This window comes from Pantherophis guttatus, chromosome 4 (genome assembly GCF_059756535.1).
Source record: "Pantherophis guttatus breed Tessera chromosome 4, ASM5975653v1, whole genome shotgun sequence".
Classification (NCBI taxonomy): Eukaryota; Metazoa; Chordata; class Lepidosauria; order Squamata; family Colubridae; genus Pantherophis; species Pantherophis guttatus.
Genome location: NC_142066.1, coordinates 1,667,669 through 1,682,500, shown reverse-complemented (window position 1 = coordinate 1,682,500; position 14,832 = coordinate 1,667,669). Strand labels below are relative to the sequence as shown.

The 14,832-nt window shown below is 50.7% G+C and overlaps 1 protein-coding gene across 2 annotated transcripts in view; it reads left to right on the top strand.

The window, feature by feature from the left end:
* SLC2A4 (solute carrier family 2 member 4) overlaps window positions 1-12,781 on the top strand; it is a 45,109-nt gene extending 32,328 nt beyond the window's left edge. For both annotated transcript variants that reach the window (XM_060685245.2, XM_060685246.2), the window contains exons 3-11: window positions 88-260; window positions 1,164-1,288; window positions 4,023-4,138; window positions 5,077-5,239; window positions 6,870-7,057; window positions 7,144-7,248; window positions 7,831-7,932; window positions 8,759-8,962; window positions 10,542-12,781. In XM_060685245.2, the coding sequence (XP_060541228.2) occupies window positions 88-260; window positions 1,164-1,288; window positions 4,023-4,138; window positions 5,077-5,239; window positions 6,870-7,057; window positions 7,144-7,248; window positions 7,831-7,932; window positions 8,759-8,962; window positions 10,542-10,745 (1,380 nt within the window). In that variant the 3' untranslated portion in view covers window positions 10,746-12,781. The remainder of the gene's footprint in view (window positions 1-87; window positions 261-1,163; window positions 1,289-4,022; window positions 4,139-5,076; window positions 5,240-6,869; window positions 7,058-7,143; window positions 7,249-7,830; window positions 7,933-8,758; window positions 8,963-10,541) is intronic.
* The last annotated feature ends 2,051 nt before the right edge of the window (window positions 12,782-14,832 follow it).

The following is a 14,832-nucleotide window of genomic DNA, read 5'->3' as shown; positions in this document are numbered from 1 at the left end:
GTGCCGATTCGTGTGCATTCAAAGCGACCGTAAAGTCATTCTGCTTGCCCCCCTCCCCTCTCCTCCCCTCCCCTCCTCCCATCCCAGATCATCGAGCAGAACTACAACGCGACCTGGCGGCATCGTCAAGGCGCGGAGAACGGCTCCTCCATCGATCCGGCCACGCTCAACATCCTGTGGTCCCTCTCGGTCTCCATCTTCTCCCTCGGCGGGATGCTCGCCTCCTTCATGGTGGGCGTGGTCTCCGAATGGCTGGGCAGGTGAGCCCTCCCTCCCTCCCTCCCTCCCTCCCGGGGTGGGCTCCTCCCTAGCAAGGAAGGGGGACGTCCTCTGAGCATGGGCAGAGCGCCCTACAGAGCAGAGAGGGCCAAGACCCCAGGCCCAAGCAGTCAGAGCCGCTCGCGAATTACCGAAGTCGGCAACGTCACAAGTGGTCCTTGACTGTACAAGAGGCCGCCTGCGGTCGTAAATCCAGGTGGGATCCTCCACTTAACGACCATCATGGAGGTCCAGCGTTTCTGTTGCTAAGGGGAGACGTTTGTTCAGTCAGTTTTGCCCCCATTTTACGACCTTTCTTGGCACGGTCGTTAATTGAATCGTTGCCGTGGTTAGGTTAGTCACACGGTCGTTAAATGAATCCGGCGTGTCCCCCCCCCGTCCTGTCCCGTCCCCCCCCCCCCGTTGACTTTGCTTGTCAGAAGGTCGCAAAACCAGCGCGACCGTCATAAACAGGGGCCCCCCATTGCCAAGGGTCCGATTGTTTTGGTCGCGTGACCCCGGGGAAACTGCCACGGGTCGTAAGGGTGAGGAAGGGTCCTAAGTCCTCTTTTTCTAACTTTGGTCACTAAATGAACCGTCGTAAGCCGAGGACTACCAGTATGGAGATGTTTCCTATGGCTCTGCAGTTGTCGTTGTGACGTGAGTGATGGGAAGCACCCGTAAACCGGGTTTAATCCCGGATAAATTGATGGGTGGATCATGGTCTGATCAGGTTGCTATGGAAACGTAGTTTGTCTCTGCAGCTACAGGCTCTTCCTTCATGGAGGAGACCCCCCCAAAGTTGATGGGACCCCCTTGGTGCAGGATGGGACCTCCCGTCCACCCCCCCCACCCCCCTCGAGGAAGCTTCGTTGTCCATGCCTTGTGGTCTCCTTTCCTTCCAGGAAAAGAGCCATGATCATCAACAACGGCCTGGCCTTTGTCGCTGGTGGCTTGATGGGGCTGGCTAAATTCGGCAAATCCTACGAGATGATGATCTTCGGGCGGTTTGTGATCGGGGCTTTCTCAGGTAAGGGGGGTGAGGGGGGGTCACCGTTTCATGGGGGCGGAGGAAAAGGAGAGGGGTGGTTTTCCTCCTGTCGGGTTTTGGGTACCGCGGGAGAAAGAGAGGGGGAGATATATGGGGGAACTAGAACTCACCGTCTCCTAGTGATTGGTCCAAAGACACCCAGCCAGCTTTCATGCCTAAGGCAGGACTAGAATTCCCTGTCTCCTGGTGATTGGCCCAAAATTACCCAATTGGCTTCCATGCCTAAGGCAGGACTAGAACTCCCCGTCTCCTGGTGATTGGCTCACCCAGCTGGGTTTCATGCCTAAAATGGGACTAGAACTCACCGTCTCCTAGTGATTGGCCCAAAATCACCAACGTGGCTTTCATGCCTAAGGCGGGACTAGAACTCACTGTCTCCTGGTGATTGGCCCAAAGACACCCAGCTGGTTTACATGCCTAAGGCGGGACTAGAACTCACTGTCTCCTAGTGATTAATCCAAAGGCACACAGCCAGCTTTCATGCCTAAGACAGGACTAGAACTCACTGTCTCCTAGTGATTGATCCAAAGACACTCAGCCAGCTTTCATGCCTAAGGCGGGACTAGAATTCCCCGTCTCCTGGTGATTGGCCCAAAATTACCCAATTGGCTTCCATGCCTAAGGCGGGACTAGAATTCCCTGTCTCCTGGTGATTGGCTCACCCAGCTGAGTTTCATGCCTAAAATGGGACTAGAACTCCCTGTCTCCTAGTGATTGGTCCAAAGACACCCAGACAGCTTTCATGCCTAAGGCGGGACTAGAACTCACTGTCTCCTGGTGATTGGCCCAAAGACACCCAGCTGGTTTACATGCCTAAGGCGGGACTAGAACTCACTGTCTCCTAGTGATTAATCCAAAGGCACACAGCCAGCTTTCATGCCTAAGACAGGACTAGAACTCACTGTCTCCTAGTGATTGATCCAAAGACACTCAGCCAGCTTTCATGCCTAAGGCGGGACTAGAATTCCCCGTCTCCTGGTGATTGGCCCAAAATTACCCAATTGGCTTCCATGCCTAAGGCGGGACTAGAATTCCCTGTCTCCTGGTGATTGGCTCACCCAGCTGAGTTTCATGCCTAAAATGGGACTAGAACTCCCTGTCTCCTAGTGATTGGTCCAAAGACACCCAGACAGCTTTCATGCCTAAGGCGGGACTAGAACTCACTGTCTCCTGGTGATTGGCCCAAAGACACCCAGCTGGTTTACATGCCTAAGGCGGGACTAGAACTCACTGTCTCCTAGTGATTGATCCAAAGACACTCAGCCAGCTTTCATGCCTAAGGCGGGACTAGAATTCCTCGTCTCCTGGTGATTGGCCCAAAATCACCCAATTGGCTTCCATGCCTAAGGCAGGACTAGAACTCCCCATCTCCTGGTGATTGGCTCACCCAGCTGGGTTTCATGCCTAAAATGGGACTAGAACTCACTGTCTCCTAGTGATTGGTCCAAAGACACCCAGCCAGCTTTCATGCCTAAGGTGGGACTAGAACTCACTGTCTCCTGGTGATTGGCCCAAAGTCACCCAACTGGCTTTCATGCCTAAGACACAACTAGAACTCACCGTCGCCTGGTGATTGGCCCAAAATCACCCAACTGGCTTCCATGCCTAAGACACAACTAGAACTCACTGTCGCCTCGTGATTGGCCCAAAGTCACCCAGCTGGGTTTGAATAGAATAGAATAGAATAACCGAGTTGGAAGGGACCTTGGAGGTCTTCTAGTCCAACCCCCCCCCCCCCCGCTTAGGCAGGAAACTCTACACCCCTTCAGGCAAATGGTTATCCAACCTCTTCTTTAAAACCTCCAGTGTTTCATGCCTAAGATGGGACTAGAACTCACCATCGCCTGGTGTTTGGCCCAAAGTCAGCCAGCTGGCTTTTTAGATGGGGCTACAACTCAATTGTACCGAATCAGACTTGACTAGAATGGTATCTCAATGCAATCAAGGAATGAATGAATGAATGAATGAATGAATGAATGAATGAATGAATGAATGAACGACAACCAACCTACTTATCTACAATATGAGAAGATAGGTAAAAATCCCCCCACCCGTTCTGCCCCAGCTACGGACTCCAAAGAACGCAGCACACACAGAGTCTGTACAAACCTTAATTTGCTAAATTAAATCAGTCTTTTTTAAACAAAGGCTGCTAATTAAGTTTCTTAACAGCCTAAAAGAATCCAAAGGATAAATAATCGTAATCTTACTAGGGTTGGTAGAAAGCCCAGAAGCAATTTGTAGAGAACTAAGATCAAGACGCGAAGGAGAGTGAACGAAGTTGTTCCCTGCAAATTGCTTCAGTTGGTGTTCCTCCTTAAATAGGCTAAGGGAGTGGCCAATTAGCCCCAAGCCTTACTCTCGAGGAGACCTCCTCCTGAGGAGCCACTCCTGCCTTTTGGCAGCTCTGCACACCCGTGCATCGAGAAGAGGCTCCTCCTCTTCGTCCTCTTCACTTATGGGAGGTTCTGAAGGCCCTGGCTGAATCCCTGCCTCTGGCACCACATCTTCTCCAGCCTCCTCACTGTCCGACTCGAGCCCCGGCTGCACAGGCTGCTGGCACAGCACCACACCAGCCTCCTCGCTGTCGGAATCAGCTACTAGCTGCACAGGCCACGTATGGGCCACAACACCTACCCTCAAAGGAGCAGGGCTGTTGATGTGGGGTTGAGTTAACTTCATTCCCTCTCCCCCTTCTCCCACTCTGTGTCAGGATTTGCCTCCGGACTGGTCCCCATGTATGTGGGGGAGATCGCCCCCACCAAGCTTCGGGGGGCTTTGGGGACCATGAACCAGCTGGCCATTGTCATCGGGATCCTAATTGCCCAGGTAAGTAGCCTAGGCACTCCTATCCCCATATTAGAAATTTGAGGGTGGGTGGGTGGATGGAGGGGGTCGGATCAAAGAAGGGATCACGTGAGCTCGGGACACCGCGACCGTCATAAATATGAGTCAGTTGCCAAGTATCCGAATTTTGATCATCGCGTGACCACAGGGATATTGCAACCGTCGTAAGTGTGAAAAGCGGTCGTAAGTCACTTTTTTCAGTGCCGTTATAAGTTCGAACTGTCACTAAATGAATTGTTGTAAGTCGAGAACTGCAACCACGAAGTACTGTGAATTCCGGTCCCGGAGATCGAGAATGGGCTCCTTAACTCCGCACGTCCTCGGTGGAATATAGACAGAGTTAGCAATTGACTGGTCCCAGTTAAGAGTGCTTCTTATTCTGAAAGACCCAAGATGTTGTTTTCCCGAAGTCTTTACCAGGGGAAGCTTGGGGAGGCCTGTGGGGAATGTAAAGGATGCTCTTTCTACCAGTTGAAGAGATCGGTAGATCAGGGTCGGACTGAGGGGTCCTTGGTGCTCTCTGAGTTTGGTAGTTTCCTTGAAGACATTTCATGACCCAACAAGGGAACATCATCAGTGTTAGAAGGGATTGGGATTTGCACATTCTAGCACTGATGATGTTCCTCGACTGGGTCATGAAACATCTGGAAGAAAACAACTAAGCTCAGAGAGCACCAAGGACCCCACAATTCTCCTCCTCCTCCTCCTCCTCCTCCTCCTCTTCCTCACACTGATGATGTTCCCTAGCTGGGTCATGAAACGTCTGTAAGAAAACCACCAAAGCTCTGAGAGCACCAAGGACCCTCCAACCCTGAGCTACAACTCTTCTCCTTTTTTGTACCACCGATATTTAGCACACCATCTTCCAGTTTATTGCGAGTAGGTCTTGAACCAACCGCTTTTTTCCCCCCCCCTGCCAGGTGTGCGGCCTGGACACTCTGCTGGGCACGGAGACCTACTGGCCCCTCTTGATGGGCATCACCGTGGTGCCCTCCATCCTGCAGCTGCTGCTCTTCCCTTTCTGTCCGGAGAGCCCGCGCTACCTGTACATCATCCGAAACAAGGAGTCCAAGGCCAAAGAAAGTGAGTACAGGCAATTCCTCCCCGCCTTACGACCACAGCGGACGAGCCCAACCTGTCCGTGGCAAAGCGAGACAGTTGTGAAGTGCGTTTTGCACCCGTTTTACAAGCTTCCTTGCCAACGTTGTTAAGTGAATCACTGCCGTTAAGGGAGCAACACGTCGTGAAGTTTATTTGGCTTCCCTGTTGATGAAGCTGGCTTTGACGGTCACAAATGGCGGACATGTCAATCCGCGTCGGTCACCGAGTGTCCGAGTTGTGATCACGCAACAGCAGGGACCCTGTAATGGTTGTGAAAGCGAGGGCCGCTCATAAGTCTCTTTTTTTTTTCCCCTTGCTGTTGTAATGTGTAACGGTCGCTAAATGAATCGTCATAAGTTGAAGACAACTTGAAATAGAACTTTCCCTGGGAAAGATCTGGGGAAGAGATGGCGTGACACCCCCCCCCAACCTCTTTAGAGGCGCCATTTACTTCTTTTTCATCTCATGTTTATCTGATGGGGCACCCCTACTTCTGTTAGGCCAGGGGTCCCCAACCTTGGCAGCTTTAAGACATGTGGACTTCAACTCCCAGAATTCCCCAGCCGGCTTTTTTTTCCCCACTTTGCTGAAGTCAAGATATATTACGTCTACTTCATTCCCACCGTCTATTATTTATTATTATTTATAATTAATAATAATAATATAATAATAATAAAAAATAAAATAAAATAAAATAATAATAATAATAATAATAATAATAATAATAATAATAATAATATCATAAGAAAATAGTCTAGTCACATTTGTATTTCTCCTACCCATGTTGAATTCTGGGAAATCCTTGCTGGCTGGGGAATTCTGGGAGTTGGAGTCCGCGAACCTTAAAGGGGCCAGGTTTGGAGACACCCCCCTGGTGTAGAAGGTGACAATTCAGCTAGAAAATGAATATTTTGGACCATGTGAAGGTGGAAGGCTGCCAATGGAATCTCCTGAGGGAACAGCAAGGAACTCTGCACATGCTCTGCGGCACTCTTGTGCGATGTGCACTCGGGACTTAGCATTTACACCAAGCCAACCATGGTACAAAATGACGAAAAGGCTTAGGAAGAAGGTTAGTTGGCAGCCAGTTTGGAGACCCCTCAGCTAGAACATAGAATCATAACCTCAGAGGTCTTCTAGTCCAACCCCTTACAACACCCCAGTCAATTTGGTTGTCTGGCCTGTTTTTGAAATCCTCCAGTGATGGAGCACCCACCACTAACCACAACAAGTTAAACATGGTTCTTCTGATCTATTCTTCCCTGCTCTCACCTTCTCACTGGTCACCTTATTCGGGGATCCACCAATGGAATCCTGTCCATTTCCCCCCCCTCCTCCCCACAATCCATTACCCTCCAGGTACATCGAGCCCACAACTCCACAGATCCCGAGCGAACATCCCAAGGGACGCTGGGAATTGCAGTCCTCGTACCTGGAAATCGCCAGGATCGAGATGTTCCTTCAAGTCAACCCAACAGTTGGCCATCCCTCTTCTCCCATCCCGTCTTCCCCCCCACTCCCCATTCCTGGGATTCCCCGTTTCCTCTTTCCACCCCGTTGGGCGGTGCTCCCCTCTTGCTAACTCCCATGGGCCGTCGTCCCCCCTCCCTAGGTCTCAAGCGGCTGACCGGCCGTCAGGATGTGAGTGCGGCGTTGACGGAGATGAAGGAGGAGAAACGGCGTATGGACATGGAACACAAGGTCTCCATCCTCCAGCTCTTCCGTTCCCGCATTTACCGCCAGCCGCTGTTGATTGCCGTGGTCCTGCAGCTGTCCCAGCAGCTGTCGGGCATCAATGCCGTGAGTGGGGCTGCCGGAGGGAGGGAGGGAAGTGGGGCAGGGTGGACCCCTAAGGACCAGGAAGAACCTTCATCGTTCCTCTTTAGGTCTTCTATTACTCCACCGACATCTTGACCAAAGCCGGCCTGGAGCAGCCCATTTACGCGACCATCGGAACGGGCGTGGTGAACACCATCTTCACCATCATTTCGGTAAGAGATCCTGCCCCGTGGGGTTCCCCAAGAGCGGGGTAGGTAGGGTGTGGATGTCTCCAAACCAGGTATCTTTGTGGACTTCAACTCCCAGAATTCCCCAGCAAACATGGTTGGTGGACAAGAAAAAAGTTGGTTAAACTCCTCGGTCGCATTTTTTGGGATAGGGTAGCTTTCTTAATAGATGGTGGGTATGAAGGGAACGTAATATAACTTGACTTCGGCAAAGTGAAGAAGGAAAAAAAAAACAGAGATGGCAGGGGGATTCTGGGAGTTGAAGTCCACACAACTTAAAACGGCTGAGAAATGTTGGCCAAGATCCATCCTTTCCTTCCATTGTCCGCAAAGTTTAGCAATTACCAAGTGCTGTCCAGAGGTTTGCTCTCAATAATTGGCTGTAGAGATTGAAATAACAGAATGACAGAGTTGGAAGGGACCTTGGAGGTCTTCTAGTCCAGCCCCCGCTTCAATTTGCTGTAAAAATCAAAATTTGCTATCAATCATTTGCTGTAGAAATCGAACAGGATCGCTTCCCTGGGGAGGATTCTCAGCATTTTTCCTCACCTTTTTCCTCTCTTCCAGGTGTTCCTGGTGGAGCGGGCAGGAAGGCGGACGTTACATATGCTGGGCTTATTCGGGATGGGGGTCTGTGCCCTTTTGATGATGACCTCGCTCCTCCTTCTGGTGAGTAGCCGGACACAGGACAAGCCCTCTTGAGGGCTGAATTTCTCTCCATCCCAATCGGCCGCCTCTTGTGGCGGTCAGTTCCACCGTCCCTTAATCTGAACCAACAGGTATCCGATTTCCTTTTGCGAGAGAGGAAAATCCATGGGTCCTCCTCCCCACTCCAGTGGGTCACCAGAAGGGCCCTTCTCACCTCAGGCCCCCAAAGGCAGGTAGTCCTCGACTTACGACCGCAATAGAGCCTCAGATTTCTGGTTGCTAAGCGAAACAGTCGCTTAGCGAAACAAAACCAAAATCGCAGCTAGCTAAGTTAGTAACACGGTTGTTAAGCGAATCATTGACTGTACAGTTGTTCCTTGTCTTATGACCAAAGGGGAGCCCAAAATTTCTGTTGTTAAGTGAGGCATTTGTTCAGTGAGTTTTGTTTCGTTTTGCGACCTTTCTTGCCTCAGTCGTTAAGCGAATCACAGCGGTTGTTAAGTCAGTAACCCAGTTGTTAAGCGAATCTGTCTTCCCCATTGACTTTGCTTGTTGGAAGGTCACAAAAGGAATTGCATGACCCCGGGTGACACTGCGACCGTCATAAATACGAGTCACTTGCCTAGAGCGTCTGAATTTTGATCACATGACTGTGCGGACATTCCAATTGTCGTAAATGTGAAAAAAACGGCCGTAAGTCCCTTCGTTCAGTGCCGTGGCAACTCCGAACGGTCACTAAACGAAGCGTTGCAATTCGAGGACTATCCGTACGTATTCGGGTTGCGTGTCCGGGAATTTTGCCAGCTGGAAAAATCCTCTGAGATCGCCTCTCTCTCTCTCTTGACAGAAAACCGTGTCCTGGATGGGCTACCTGAGCATGGTGGCCATTTTCGCCTTCGTGGCCTTCTTTGAGATCGGGCCGGGCCCCATCCCGTGGTTCATCGTGGCGGAGCTCTTCAGCCAGGGGCCACGTCCGGCCGCCATGGCCGTGGCCGGCTTTGCCAACTGGACTTGCAACTTTATTATCGGCATGAGTTTCCCGTCCATCCAGGTGAGTTTGAGACCCGGATAAGGACGGATGTTTATCCCTGCGCTTCGGTGCCGACCGACGGCCCGTCCAGATGTTTTTAGCCGTCGGCCGATGATCCGAATGGCACAGCACGAAAGGAGAGAGGGAGGAGGAAAACAAACATCTAGGACAGAGGTCTTCAAAGTGGGCAGCTTTAAGACTTGTGGACTTCAACTCCCAGAATTCTCCAGCCAGCGTAGCTACGCTGGCTGGAGAATTCTGGGAGTTGAAGTCCACAAGTCTTAAAGCTGCCTACTTTGAAGACCTCTGATTTAGGAAATCAACCCTGAAACTGAATGGTAGTTTGTTACTGAACACGGTTGGTCCTTGGAGGGATTGGGCATGGCTAGTTTAATGAAGAGAAGCATCCTCCCAGTATTTGAGGGGCTGCCCCAGAGAAGAGGAGAGGGGGTCCACCTATTCTCCAAAGCCCCTGAAGGCAGGACGGGAAGCGACGGATGGAAAGGAGAGAAGCAACCTGGAACTAAGGAAGAATTTCCTGAACAGTGAGAACAATTAACCGGTGGAACTGCTTGCCACCAGAAGTTGTGGGTGCTTCATCGCTGGAGGTTTTTAAGAAAAGATGGGACAGCCACTTGTTTCAAATTGTACAGGGTTTCCGGCTTCAGCAGGGGGCTGGACTAGAAGACCTCCAAGGTCCCTATGTTTCGATGATCTTGACAGGGAGTTAAACATCTCCAAGGTCCCTTCCGGCCCTGTGTTTCTATGATCTTGGGCAAGGGGTTGGACTAGAAGACCTCCAAAGTCCCTTCCAGCCCTATGTTTCTATGATCTTGGCCAAGGGGTTGGACTAGAAGACCTCCAAGGTCCCTTCCAGTCCTATGTTTCTATGATTTTGGGCGGGGGTGGGGGTGGGGGTGGGGGTGGGGGTGGGGCTGGCCTAGAAGACCTCCAAAGTCCCTTCCAGCCCTGTGTTTCTATGATCTTGGGCAAGGGGCTGGACTAGAAGACCTCCAAGGTCCCTTCCAGCCCCATGATTCTATGATCTTGACAGGGAGTTAAACATCTCCAAGGTCCCTTCCGGCCCTGTGTTTCTATGATCGTGGGCAAGGGGTTGGACTAGAAGACCTCCAAAGTCCCTTCCAGCCCTGTGTTTCTATGATCTTGGGCAAGGGGCTGGACTAGAAGACCTCCAAGGTCCCTTCCAGCCCTATGTTTCGATGATCTTGACAGGGAGTTAAACATCTCCAAGGTCCCTTCCGGCCCTGTGTTTCTATGATCTTGGGCAAGGGGCTGGACTAGAAGACCTCCAAGGTCCCTTCCAGCCCCATGATTCTATGATCTGTCACAGGGGGCTGGACTAGAAGACCTCCAAGGTCCCTTCCAGCCCTATGTTTCTATGATCTTGGGCAAGGGGTTGGACTAGAAGACCTCCAAGGTCCCTTCCAGCCCTATGTTTCTATGATCTTAGGCAAGGGGATGGACTAGAAGACCTCCAAAGTCCCTTCCAACCCTATGTTTCTATGATCTTGGGCAAGGGGTTGGACTAGAAGACCTCCAAGGTCCCTTCCACCTCTTGTTATTCCGTTATCCCTTGCAGGAGGCGATCGGTCCTTACGTCTTCCTCGTCTTCGCCATCCTCCTCTTCATCTTCGCCGCCTTCACCTACCTCAAGGTGCCCGAGACTCGGGGGCGGACCTTTGACGACATCGCCGCCACATTCCGACGGACCCCGTCGTTGTTGGATCGCGAGATCAAGCCCTACACGGAGCTGGACGAGCTGAGTCCGGACGGCCACGAATGACGAGTGGGGCGGGAGGGCAGGGAAAGGAATGGCATGGCGGAGAGGGAAAGGAGACCACAAGGAGTGGAATCAGGGACGGCGGCAAAGATAGCAGGGTTTGTCTAGCACTTTAGGGCCACGAGGCCTGGCCGGAGAGTCTCGTGGTCTCGGCCAATGGTTTCTTTGGTCCGGTTGCATTTACTTTTTTATTATTATTATTATTATTATTAATATTTTTAAGAGAAAAGCAATTAAAAGAAGATCAGATGGTTCGGGAGGGCAGGCATCACTCTCACTCTGCTGTAAATTAGGCTTTGGAGTAGAAAGATGCCCTCAGGGTGGCCCCATTTTGCCTAGATTTTCCCCCCCGTTTCCCAGAGCACTTTCTGACGCACGAACCAAGCCCCCCCCCCTCACGCCCCCCCACCCCCCTAGGAGAGAGACTGACTGCCAAATATCCCTTTTCTCCGAAGACTTTTCCTGATTTTGTACCTGGTTGGCTTGGGATAATGCTATGTCCTGAGTGCATATTGCACAAGAGCATGGACAGAGTTCCTTGCTGCTCCCTCAGGAGGTTCCACAGGCAGCCTTCCTTTTTCACCCGATTCAGGATAGGCATTTTCCAGTAACCTTTTAAGACCTGTGGACTTCAACTCCCAGAATTCCCCAGCCATTCCTTCTTTCCACTTTGCTGTCAAGTCAAGGTCTATTACATCTACTTCATTCCCACCGTCTATTAAGAAAGTTACCCAATCAAAAAAATAAAAATAGTAATCTAATCGCATTTGTTCTTGACCTATACATGGCTGAATTCTGGGTGGGGAATTCTGGGAATTGAAGTCCACAAGTCTTAAAAGTGGCCACGTTTGATCACTCAACACCCCCGACCTCAAACCACGAATGTGTGATGAAGGCTGAGGCCACACAAGACGATGTTGACCAGAGAGGTGGAAGAGTGACCGCCTGGGATGCCCTGTAGTCCTTCTCTGGGCCTCCACGGTGACATTGGGACTACTGAGGCCATCTCCAGAGGAAGGACTACAAGTTCCCTACTCAGACCTGCGAGAGACGGAGGGAGGGAGGCTGCTTTCTATGGACCAGTGCTTCCCAGCCTCCGCAACTTTAACGAAGGGTGGACTTCAACTCCCAGAATTCCCCAGCCAGCATTTGTGGGCCTCTACTAACTCCCAGAATTCCCCAGCCATTGTTTGTGGGTTCAAGTAATTCCCAGAATCCCCCAGCCAGCATTTGTGGGTTCACCTAATTCCCAGAATCCCCCAGCCGTTATGGATGTTTTTCAACCACCACTGTTGAATTCTGGGAGTTGAAGTCCACCCATTTTAAAGTCGCTGTGGCTGGGAAACACTGCAAGACGCAACGTTCCCTCGGTTGCTCTCCCCTATTTCCTGGACCTCCCTCCGAGTCAGGGATCCGAGTGCGAGAGACGCTGTCAGTGCTAGTAAGGAACAGGGTTTGCTCATGTCTGAGCTGGTTTGAACTTGATTTAATTCTCTCTCCATCCCCACTTCAAGGACTCCCCGGATTTTAAAAGGCGGGGCCGTTAATTCCTAGGAATTAATTTTTTTTACGCAGAGCTTTCTAAATTGCCCGGCGTGTGAACTCTTCTCTTTAATTCCTCTTCAACCCCTTTCAAACCTCTTTTTTTTTTTTTTTTTGCATCCTGCCAAGAGCGCTTAGAAATTAGTTATTTTTATTATTTTATTATTTTCCCTACCAAAGCAGGGAACTTTTAAAACGAAAGCCGACAAGACTGCGGGAAATTCGACCACCTGTGCGGGAAAAGCCGGAACGGAGAATGAAAAAAAATAAATAAATGCGAGACTGTAAAATTCTTTTTTTTTTTTTTTTAAAGATTTTTCTTCCTCCTGGCGCGGAAAGGTTGCACGTTTGCGGCTTTGCGTCACGAGAGAAAATGTCTTAACACGGCCCAAGGATTTATTGTGTGTGCGCGCGTGTGCATGTTTCCTTTTGTATTTCTAGAAAAAAAAAAATAACCCCAAAAAACGGTATTTGTATATAAAGAATAGATGGCTACACTCTGGAGTTTTCTTGCTTGTATCGCTCAGGAATTTCCTAAAAAAGAAAAGAGTCCCGGAAGGCCACGGGAAAATGTGAAGATGCTAGGCCTAAACCTTGATTAATCACAATTAAGACAAACCAGGACAGGGGCCTGCAAAATTAAAACACTCAAAAGAGCCATTTGGACCCGTTTCCCACACAAAAGAAAACACCGGGAGCCACAAAAACCTTCCTGTGCTTGACTATTTCTTGAGTGGCCACAAAACTAGCATATGTAGTTGAATTAAACCTTCTGTTTTCTTCTGAAAATCCATCTTCTGTCCATGGTGGAAAAGCTCAATAAATCGTGTGCCGGGCGGGTGTCGCACATTGACGGTTGTGAGGCATATTTTGAGTGACAGGGAGCCGCAGCAGAGGGTTGAAAGAGCCACATGCGGCTCCAGAGCTGCAGGTTGCTGACTCCTGAACCAGAATTATTTCCTGGCTAATGGGTCATTGGGCAAAGCAGCTGGAATCAACTCTGGACCTCAGAGGTCTTCTAGTCCAACCCCTTGCCCAAGATCATAGAAACCTAGGGCTGGAAGGGACCTCGGAGGTCTTCTAGTCCAACCCCTTGCCCAAGATCATAGAAACCTAGGGCTGGAAGGGACCTCGGAGGTCTTCTAGTCCAACCCCTTGCCCAAGATCATAGAAACCTAGGGCTGGAAGGGACCTCGGAGGTCTTCTAGTCCAACCCCTTGCCCAAGATCATAGAAACCTAGGGCTGGAAGGGACCTCGGAGGTCTTCTAGTCCAACCCCTTGCCCAAGATCATAGAAACCTAGGGCTGGAAGGGACCTCGGAGGTCTTCTAGTCCAACCCCTTGCCCAAGATCATAGAAACCTAGGGCTGGAAGGGACCTCGGAGGTCTTCTAGTCCAACCCCGTGCCCAAGATCATAGAAACCTAGGGCTGGAAGGGACCTCGGAGGTCTTCTAGTCCAACCCCTTGCCCAAGATCATAGAAACCTAGGGCTGGAAGGGACTTTGGAGATAGTCCAACCCGCCCTGCCCAAGATCATAGAAACATAAGTACCTTGGAGGTCTGCTAGTCCAGCCCCGCCCTCCCCAAGATCATAGAAACCTAGGGCTGGAAGGGACCTCGGAGGTCTTCTAGTCCAGCCTCCCCCTGCCCAAGATCATAGAAACATACGGCTGGAAGGGACCTTGGAGGTCTTTAACCCCCTGTCAAGATCATAGAAACATAGGGACCTCAGAGGTCTTCTAGTCCAGCCCCCTGCTGAAGCCGGAAACCCTATACAATTTGAAACAAGTGGCTGTCCGATCTTTTCTTAAAAGCCTCCAGTGATGAAGCACCCACAACTTCTGGTGGCAAGCAGTTCCCCCGGTTAATTGTTCTCACTGTTCAGGAAATTCTTCCTTAGTTTCCATGTTGCTTCTCTCCTTGATGAGTTTCCATCCGTTGCTTCTTATCTCGCATTCGGGTCCTTTGGAGAATAGGTGGACCCCCTCCTCTTCTTTGGGGCAGCCCCTCAAATATTGAAAGATGCTATCATGTCTCCCCTAATTCTTCTCTTCACTGGACTAGCCATGCCCAGTTCCTGCAACCGTTCTTCGTATGTTTGAGCCTCCAGTCCTCTAACCATCCTGGTTGCTCTTCTCTGCACTCTTCCCAGAATCTCAACATCTTTTTTGTGTTGTGGTGCAGGAACTACGGATAGTAACCCCCTGTCTGACTTTTGGGGACAGAGTAACAGTCCCACCCAGGTGCCCAGCGTCTCCTGGGCAGACCTGCGCCTTGGAGAAGACCCAACCACTACTTGTGTCAACATGGCATTTCGTGGACCGTAAGGTGCTCCAACTCCTGGGTGCTGGAAAAGGGACCAAATTCAGAGACCTAGGCAAGGGCACCCACAACTAACAGTGTTGGGATGGGACCTTGGAGGTCTTCTAGTCCAACCCCCTGCTCAAAAGCAGGAGACCCTACACCATACCAGACAAAAATGGCTGTCCAGTCTCTTCTTAAAAACCTCCAGGGATGGATGGATGGAGTGCCCACAACTTCAGGTGG